This window comes from Carlito syrichta, unplaced genomic scaffold (genome assembly GCF_000164805.1).
Source record: "Carlito syrichta isolate Samal-C Ts95f unplaced genomic scaffold, Tarsius_syrichta-2.0.1 Scaffold120525, whole genome shotgun sequence".
Lineage (NCBI taxonomy): Eukaryota > Metazoa > Chordata > Mammalia > Primates > Tarsiidae > Carlito > Carlito syrichta.
Window position 1 is genome coordinate 26451 of NW_007064621.1, and position 10188 is coordinate 36638.

General features: G+C 45.7%; 1 protein-coding gene across 4 annotated transcripts in view; it reads right to left on the reverse strand.

Annotated features, from left to right (window-relative positions):
- Positions 1-7107: 7107 nt before the first annotated feature.
- The window catches only part of PRR3 (proline rich 3), a 6309-nt gene continuing 3228 nt past the window's right edge, over positions 7108-10188 (reverse strand). For all 4 annotated transcript variants that reach the window (XM_008048108.1, XM_021707579.1, XM_021707577.1 and 1 more), the window contains 2 exons: positions 8647-8937; positions 7108-8428 (listed from right to left, as the gene is read on the reverse strand). In XM_008048108.1, the coding sequence (XP_008046299.1) occupies positions 8322-8428; positions 8647-8937 (398 nt within the window). In that variant the 3' untranslated portion in view covers positions 7108-8321. The remainder of the gene's footprint in view (positions 8429-8646; positions 8938-10188) is intronic.

Consider the following 10188-nt stretch of genomic DNA (forward strand, 5'->3'; position numbering starts at 1 on the left):
CAAAGGTGAGAAGGCCCGGGCAACTTGGCAAGACCTCGCCTCTACAATAAATCAAAAAATTAACCAGGCCTGGTCACACGCACCTATAGTTCCAGCTATTTGGAAGGCTGAGGCGGAAGGATCACTTGAGATGAGCAGGTGGAGGCTGCGCTGGATGTGAACGTGCCACCACACTCCAGCCTGGGCAACAGAGTGAGACTCCAATTAAAAAAAAAAAAAAGGAAGTCATTTCAGGGTTCTGAGCAGAGTGACATGACCCAGTCTATATTTAAAAAGGATGACTCTGGGGCTGTGCTGAGAATAGCCTGGGGGTAGGGGATGGGTAGAATTGACAGAAGCAGAAGGCCTATTAGGAGTTGATGATATCTTGGACCAGGGTGATAGTAGCAGAGATCATAAGAGCTGGTTTCCAGATATATTTTTGGAAAAAAAAGCCAACAAGTTTTGTTAACGAATTGGAGGTCAGGTATGACAAAGAGAACTAAGGATGATTCCAAGGTTTCTGGCCTGAACAACTAGAAAGATGGAATTGCCATCAACTGAGACTTTAAAACATCTCAAATTTGACCACTTCTCTCCACATCCATACCAGACCAGGTCACCATCCTCCTCCCCTGGACCACTGCAGTGGCCTCCTAACTAGCCTATCTGCTGAAATTTTTATTCTCTAGTTTATCCTTCACACCAACAGTCAGTGGTAGTTTAAAAATGTAAATCCTGACCAGGCATGGTGGTTCACGCCTATAATGCCAGCACTTCGGGAGGCTGAGGTGAGAGGATTACCTGAACTCACGGGTTCGTGACCAGCCAGGACAACTTGGTGAGACCTCATCTCTACATTAAATCAAAAAATTAGCTAGGCATGGTGGCCTATGCCTGTAGTTCCAGCTACTTGGAAGGCTGAGGTGGACGAATTGCCTGAGCCCAGCAGGTGGAGGCTGCAGGGGTTGTGAGTGTGCCACTGCACTCCAGCCTGGGAGACAGAGTGAGACTCCAACTAAAAAAAAAAAACCCCAAAAACCAAAAACAATATAAATCATCTGTTCATAATACTTAGAATAAAATCCAAATGCTTTACCACAGTTTATAGAGCTCTGTACAATGTGACCCCATTGAATTTTTTTTTTTTTGAGTCAGAGTCTTACTCTTTTGTCCAGGGTGGAGTGCAGTGGCACGCTCATAGCTATTGCAGTCCCAACTTGCTGGGTTCAGGCGATACTTCCAAGCAGCTGGAACCACTGTGTGCCACCACACCTGGGTAATTTAAAAAAAAAATTTATTGTAGAGATGAGGTCTTGCCGAGTTGCCCAGGCTGATCTCAAAACCCTAGGTTCAGACAATCTTCTCACCTCTGCCTTCCAAAGTGCTGGGAATAATAAGAACACATAAAAAAAGACAAAAAGGTAATAAAAAAAAGAGGAATATAAAAAAAAAGAACAAGAAACAAAAGAAATTAAAAACAAAACAAAACAAAAAAAAGTGCTGGGATTACAGGGGTGAGCCACCTCATTTGGCCCCTTGTCGAATCTTGATCATATCTCCTACATTTTAGCTACACTAGCCTTCTATTTTTACTTCAAACTCATTCCTGCCTTTGAGCCTTTGTCCTTGCTGTTCCATATGCCTGGAATGCACTTCCTTCATATGTTCATATGGTTTGCTTTCTCATTTAATTTTGGTTTCTGTCCATGTGTTATCTCCTCAAAGAAGCCCTATTTATTTATCAACCTGTTCTCTTCCACCTGTCACTCTCTAACCTCTTCCTTCACTTTGTTTTCGTACAGAGCACTTATTACTTAAACTTATATATTTTATTGTCTTTTATCCTCAAAACAATGTAACCTCCACATGGGCGGGGATTTTTTCCCCTTTCATTGATATATCTCCAGTTCCTAAAACAGTGCCTGCTCTAGAGTGAGCACTAAAGTGGCCATTGAAAGAATGAAGTTTAAATAAGACAAGGCATATAAAGAGCTTAGCATGGTACCTAGCACTAAGTAAGTAGCCAGGTGATGCCACACTCTGAGATCTCTCCCTGCCTGACATCCCTCCTCAGTCTCCTTCTCATGTCCTTCCCTCAGCCATCTAATGTTGGAGTTCCTCAAGGCTAAGTCCTGAGCCCTCTCTTCTTCCCATTTGACATTCTCCTCCAGGTGATTTCAGCTACAGATTGCTCAGAGAAGTCTATTCTAGCCACCATGTCTTCAGTAGCTCCCCAACCATTGTTCTCTATTCAGCATTCCATTTATTTCCTTCATATTATTCACCAGAACCTGTAATTATCCGTTTGTTTACTTTTGAGGAAAACAGCTCCTGACAACTGGGAACTGGCCTGACACTAATAGGTATGCCTTAGTGTTGCCAGGAGCTGGCCTGATGCTCACAGGTAGACCATGGTGCTCTCTTGAACATAACCTCACAAAAACCCAATGTCAGACAAGGTCATTCTGTGTCTGTGATTGAGACAAACTTCATAATCTCATCTAAGCACAGACAAAAACAAGGTCACTATGCAAACCACAAAAATACCAAACAGTTCCCTCTCAGCTAAAATGAGTGTTGCGGGCTGGGCACTGTGGCTCATGTCTACAGTCCCAACAGTTTGGGAGGCTGAGAGGGAGGATCGCTTAAGGTTAGGACTTTGAAACCAGTCTGGGCAACATAGTAAGATGCCATTTCTATAATAATAAGTGTCAGCTTTTTAAAATGCTACAGCTTTGGCCATTTTTCATTCTTCTCTCCTTCTAAATTAGGATGTGCAGTTACAGAATTGCTCCTGCTTCCTGACAGCACCCAGGCCAGAATGATTTCCTGCTTCTTTGAAATCCCCTAACACAAACCCTATTAACATCATTCCTAATCCTCTTTTTTTTTTTTTCCAGTTGTAGTCTCACTCCTTCGCCCAGGCTGGAGTGCAGTGGCATGCAGGCTCACGGCCACCCCAGCATTGACCTGCTGGGCTCCAGCGATCCTTCCCCTTCAGCCTTCCAAGTAGCTGAAACTACAGACACGTGCTACCATGTCTGGCTATTTTTGATTTTACTGTAGAGAAGAGGTCTCACCAAGTTACCCAGGCTGGTCTCGAATCCACTAATCCTCTTTTAAAAAGATAACCTGTGCAGTCAATAACCCAACTTAAATGTTTGACTGTGGGTGTGTTCCTAGTGGTCTTTGGCTGGAGGACATCGATACTTTATTTTTATATTGCATCTCCCAGTTTCAGCACAGGTAAAGAGTGTTCATTCTACCCTAAAACTTTTACCAGCTGAAAGCTCCTGCTGTTCTGCTTAGTACATATCTGCACGAACAGAACACTTTTCCAAAAAGCTAGGTATTAGCCACAGCATTAAGTTATAGCCAGTGACATATATGTTGAAGAGCTTATGTTAACTTTGTGGAAATTTCCTCCAAGATAACGGGTGGCTAGGGATGTGGATAAGTTTTACTTTGGACTGTGAATAGAAGTTTGTGATGTGGATCTGAAAGCTGAGGGTTAGGGTTCTGAATATGTGTGTGAGGACCTTGTGGTGTCATGATTGGTACACATGCCTTGGATGTCTACTTGGCCTGTGAAATAAACTTTCATCTTGTTTTAAGACTTTTGGGTTTCTGTTACAACTGAACCTAAACCTGATAAACTGGGACACAGCAGGTGCTTACTTAACACTTAGAGTGAATCAATATATCCATGCTCATGGCTTTAATCACCACCTACATACAGATAACTCAAATTTATGTCTCTAGTTCTAGTCTGAATACTACTTTATATCTGCTTGGATGTCTTCAAAGGCAGCTCAGACTCAACCATCCCAGATGCAAATTAGTGGCATTCTGCCTGTTTTCTTCCAATACTTTTCTTTTTTAATTTTTTTTTTGAGTTGGAGTCTCAACTGTCACCCAGACTGGAGTGCAGGGGCTGCTCCCGGCTACCACAGCCTTGACCTGCTGGGCTCTGGCAATCCTTCAGCCTCAGCCTTCCGAGTAGCTGGAACTACAGGCGCGCGCTACCACACCTGGCTCATTTTGATTTATTGTAGAGATGAGGTCTCGCCAAGTTGCCCAGGCGGGTCTTGAACCCGCGGGCTCAGGCAATCCACTCACCTCAGCCTCCCAAAGGTGCGGGATTACAGGCTGAGCCACCGAGCCTGGCTTACAATACTTTTCAAGTGGTACTTACTTATGTAAGCCAGAACTACCCAGAGAAACTTAAAATACTTTCATTTTGACCTATCCTTTTCTTTTCTTTTTGAGTTGGAGTCTCACTCTGTAGACCAGACTGGAGTGCAGTGGTCACTCCCGGCCACCGCAGCCTCGACCTGCTGGGCTCTGGTGATCCTTCTGCCTCAGCCTTCCAAGTAGCTGGAATTACAGGCATGCGCTACCATGCCCGGCTGATTTTTTTATTTATTGTAGAGATGAGGTCTCGCCAAGTTGCCCAGGCGGGTCTTGAACCCGCGGGCTCAGGCAATCCACTCACCTCAGCCTCCCAAAGGTGCGGGATTACAGGCTGAGCCACCGAGCCTGGCTTACAATACTTTTCAAGTGGTACTTACTTATGTAAGCCAGAACTACCCAGAGAAACTTAAAATACTTTCATTTTGACCTATCCTTTTCTTTTCTTTTTGAGTTGGAGTCTCACTCTGTAGACCAGACTGGAGTGCAGTGGTCACTCCCGGCCACCGCAGCCTCGACCTGCTGGGCTCTGGTGATCCTTCTGCCTCAGCCTTCCAAGTAGCTGGAATTACAGGCATGCGCTACCATGCCCGGCTGATTTTTTTATTTATTGTAGAGATGAGGTCTCGCCAAGTTGCCCAGGCGGGTCTTGAACCCGCGGGCTCAGGCAATCCACTCACCTCAGCCTCCCAAAGGTGCGGGATTACAGGCTGAGCCACCGAGCCTGGCTTACAATACTTTTCAAGTGGTACTTACTTATGTAAGCCAGAACTACCCAGAGAAACTTAAAATACTTTCATTTTGACCTATCCTTTTCTTTTCTTTTTGAGTTGGAGTCTCACTCTGTAGACCAGACTGGAGTGCAGTGGTCACTCCCGGCCACCGCAGCCTCGACCTGCTGGGCTCTGGTGATCCTTCTGCCTCAGCCTTCCAAGTAGCTGGAATTACAGGCATGCGCTACCATGCCCGGCTGATTTTTTTATTTATTGTAGAGATGAGGTCTCGCCAAGTTGCCCAGGCGGGTCTTGAACCCGCGGGCTCAGGCAATCCACTCACCTCAGCCTCCCAAAGGTGCGGGATTACAGGCTGAGCCACCGAGCCTGGCTTACAATACTTTTCAAGTGGTACTTACTTATGTAAGCCAGAACTACCCAGAGAAACTTAAAATACTTTCATTTTGACCTATCCTTTTCTTTTCTTTTTGAGTTGGAGTCTCACTCTGTAGACCAGACTGGAGTGCAGTGGTCACTCCCGGCCACCGCAGCCTCGACCTGCTGGGCTCTGGTGATCCTTCTGCCTCAGCCTTCCAAGTAGCTGGAATTACAGGCATGCGCTACCATGCCCGGCTGATTTTTTTATTTATTGTAGAGATGAGGTCTCGCCAAGTTGCCCAGGCGGGTCTCGAACCCGTGGGCTCAGGCGATCCACTCACCTCAGCCTCCCAAGGCACGAGATTACAGGCTGAGCCACCGAGCCCGGCTGACCTATCATTTTCAAACATCCACTTTTCTCCAACTCCACTACCCAAGTCTGTGCCATCACCATGGCTCATCTGTACCACTGAAGTAAACTTCTAACCTCCAGGTCTAGCCTGGCCCTCTCCACACAAGTTGATCTTTTCGAAAACCAATCCAATAGATGGTACTCATCTGCCTAAAACTCTTCAAAGGCTTCTCTCTCTTTTTTTTTTTTTTAGTTGGAGTCTCACTCTGTAACCCAGCCTGGAATGCAATGGCATACTCACGGCCATCCCAGTGTTAACCTGCTGGGCTCCGGCGATCCTTCTGCCTCAGCCTTCCAAGTAGCTGGAACTACAGGCGCGCACTACCACATCTGGCTAATTTTGATTTATTTGTAGAGATGAGGTCTCGCCAAGTTGCCCAGGCGGGTCTTGAACCCACGGGCTCAGGTAATCCACTCATCACAGCCTCCCAAGGCGCGGGATTACAGGCTGAGTCACCAAGCCCGGCTTGCAAAGGCTTCTATTTTATGAGCCAAATCCAATCTGGGTGTGGTAGCTCATGTCTGTACTCCCAGCATTTTGGGAGGCAGAGACAGGAGGATTGCATGAACCCAGGGGTTCAAGACCAACCTGGACAACTTGGTGAGACCTTATCTCCACAATAAATCAAAAAATAAGTTGGGCATGTTGGTGCATGCCTGTGGTTACAGCTACTTGGAAGGCTGAGCAGAAGGATCTCCTGAGCCCAGCAGGTTCAGGTTGTGGTGGCCGGGAGTATGTCACTGCACTCCAACCTGGGTGACAGAGTGAGACTGAGTCAAAAAAAAAGCAAAAACCAAATCTCTTTGCTCCTCTTCCTTCTGCCCCCTCTCCACTCTAAATCTCTTAGCTCACCTCTTCCTGGGTCTTTTAGCAAAGACATCTGCCTCGACTACTCTCTTCCACTCTACCTCCTGATTATCTTTCAGAGTTTGCCTCAGTTACATCTCCTTCCCTCTTTATTACACACTTCCCTTTCACCATGACAGTCTTCTTCCCAGCACTTTTGACAGGTTTAACTTTACACGTTATTTGTCATTATTTGATGAATCTGTCTTCCATTGCAGATTTGAAATTCATTGGTTTCAGTTCCCAGTTATCTCTAGTGCCTAGTATATTCCTTGGCCCAGAGTAACTCCACAAGACTGTTGAAAGACTGCTTCATCACTATTCCATAAACACCAATTGTACAAAGTAAAATGTAAAAACCACTCCACGGACAACTGGCCTTTCCTTTTTCCTTGAACATAAAGTGGCTTGGTCTGGTTGAAGCCTATAGGGTAATAGGTCCCCATTGGTTCTTTTAGCCTGGAAGAAGGTTAAGCTTTGCCATTCCCCATCACCAATGTATATGAACTAAAAGAAGAATGAGCTGGCTCTACCAGGTAAGAATAGCCTTGTCTACACCTCCAGAGATGACTACAACACAGTGATTAAAGAAAATGCTGGTTTCCACTGCGTTTATTACTAATATAAAAAAATGTTAAAAAAAAAAAACACAACAATTCATTCTCAGTTCTCCAACAATTCTCACCCATCCCTCTTGCCCACACAACTCCTGACCCATTTCCTCAGGGCCAGTTCAAAACTGAACCTGTTCACTGCCGTTTTCACAGAAAACAACCAGTGCCAGGGTGTAGGGGAAGAGGGTTGGAAGAGGGCAACAGTACTGTCCAGGTTCCACCCAAAAAATAGGCCAGGTGGAGATTCACAGAATTCAAATGAAAGGGCTGGTTGCCTAACAATGACACAGTCTAACTAAAATGGGCTGGAGAGGAGCTAGGAAGGGTAAAGCCATCAAAGGCTTCACAGGATGTTCAACTGGCCTGTGTCAGACCCAGAAAAACTAACACCAGGAGAAGAATGAGGAGGACCAGGGAGGCAGTCTTATGGAAAGTTTCACAATTCTCCCATGTTGGGAGACGGAATAGTCTAGAGGGCACCAAGAGGCTCACTCATTTTGGCAGAAAAACTTATTCTAGTGTTGGGAAGTCACAAAAATGCCATGGACACTGAGAAAGGCTACAAGGGGATGCACAGTTCCATAAAGCACAGTGATCACAGACCATAGCGGAGGGGATCATGCTACTGACAGAAACTATGAAATTCGAAAACAAAGTGGCCTTCAGGGAGTAACTGTACCAGTCACCCAAGCTTGACCCCAGGTCAGATAACCTGGTGAGTTTCACAAGCAGCTGACAACATTGGGGAAGGGGTGTCACATAAAAAGACTTAAAACAAGCAGCTAGAAGGGAATGGTAGGAAACTGCTCCAGGGCTCTCAGGAATTGAGGGCAGTACTGGGGACTGGTGGACAGATGCACAAGAAACAGCACCAAAGAGGTTTCCTGTTCAGCAGTCATTTGACGAGGGGCAAGAAGATCCAGGAGGCAACTGAAAGGGGCAAAGTTGGGTCCTGAAGGCAAGTCTCTGGAGGCTGGACCAGATGAATGTGCACACACTGTGCACCAGTGATGAAAAACAACTCTGGACCCCAAAATGGGGTAAGTGGCAGATGGGGTAGATGTGTCACTGACTGAGGGTTTTGGATGGAAGAGCCTCACGGTAGCCATCAAAGGGCCTCAGAGAAATACATGGCCACTAGGTCAACAGAGGGATCCTTCCAGCCTGGATGGGAAGGCACAGTCTCACAGAGGAGGTCCATTGACGCCTGGATGGTAGAAGGCACAGAGGTCCTCATATCGACAGTGACCCTTTTTGGCAAAGTGTCGGCAGACAGGGCGGCCGGATTTGTCTGTAAACAAATGAAAATTGGGCAGTTTAAAATTTAAGGAAGAAAACAAAGCTAATGAAAAACAGAGTGTAAGAGGCTAGAATTCCTATCCCCTATCATTTCCAGTGTTTTGGAATGGTACTTTCTCCTGGGAGATAAATCATTCAGGTTTACCTCTGCTTCAAAAGGAAAAAAGACAGCCCAAAGAAGAGTCATGAGCATAACAAGATGGGCCTCACCTTCTATAACCTGGGGGTCATCCTTGGGTGGGCAGGTATTCTTGATAAGAGACCAGCTTTTGAGTCTTCGAGGATTTCTCTGCTCTTTGTGAAAGCTTCCCCTGGAGGGACCCCCATGACCTGGCCCCGGAAAAGGAGGTTCAGCACTGACTCCCCACCAACCACGACCATATGGGCCAGACCTGGGGCCAAAGCCTCCCCGAATTGAGGCTCTACCCCGGGGAGGAGGTGGGAGACTCAGCAGTGGTGGAATCATTGGTCCCCTTGGTCCAGGAGTACCTCTGTAAAGAACTAGAGAAAAAAAGACACAGAAAGGTGACCAATGGACAGAGCTTAATCCTGATACAGAAGCCTGTCTTTTTTCCCTAACTGGAGTACAGTATACATAGATACATCACTTTTAAGTATACAATTCAATTATCACAAAGTGGACATACCTGAGGTTCCAACACTCAGGTGAAGAGAGAGTCTTATTAGCACTTCAAAGACCTCTCTTGTATCCCTTCCCCTACTACCTCACCCTCTTCTCCAAAGGTAACCACTATCCTGACTTCTAACACCATAGATTAGTTTTTAAACTTTGCATGAATGAAATCATAGTCTGCATTTTTTTTTTTTGAGTTGGAGTCTCACTCTGTCACCCAGACTGAAGTGCAGTGGCTGCTATAGCCTCGACCTGCTGGGCTCTGGCGACCCCTCCGCCTCACCCTTCCAAGTAGCTGAACTACAGGTGTGTGCTACCACACCTGGCTAATTTTTGATTTATTGTAGAGATGAGGTCTCGCCAAGTTGCCCAGGCTGGTCTCGAACCCGCGGGCTCAGGCAATCCACTCACCTCAGCCTCCCAAAGCGCGGGATTACAGGCTGAGCCACCGAGCCCGGCTAGTCTGCATTCTTTTGTGCCTGGCTCCTGTTGTTCAACATCTTGTTTGTGAGATTCATTCAGGTTGGTTGTAACAGTAGTTTGCTCATTTTCACTGCAGCATAGTATCCCATTGCATGCACACACAACTTATTTATCCATTCTGCTGATGACAGATATATGGTGGCATTCAGTTTTTCCTATCAGGAAAAATGCTATGAACATTTTAATACATGTCTCCGTTACACATATGTATGCATTTTTGTTGAGTGTATACGTAGTAGGAGTATTGCTGAGTAGTACATAGAACTATGTGTATGCTCAAGTTTCATAGATACTGTCAAACTTTTTTTCCCAAAGTGGTTGTATCAATCAATACTCCCACCAGCAGTTGTTTCATAACCTTGATGACACTTAGTATTGTTAGTATTTTTTATTTTGCCATTTTGGTTAAGTGTGAAAAGTGGTGGATGTTTGGTTTTTACTGTAGCAAAAAAACATGTAACATAAAATTTACCATCTTTTTTTAAAAACGTAACTATTTTTATTTTTTATTTTTTGAGTTGGAGTTTCACTCTGTCACCCAGACTGGAGTGCAGTGGCCGCTCCCGGCCACCGCAACCTCGACCTGCTGGGCTCCAGCGATCCTTCTGCCTCAGCCTTCCAAGTAGCTGGAACTA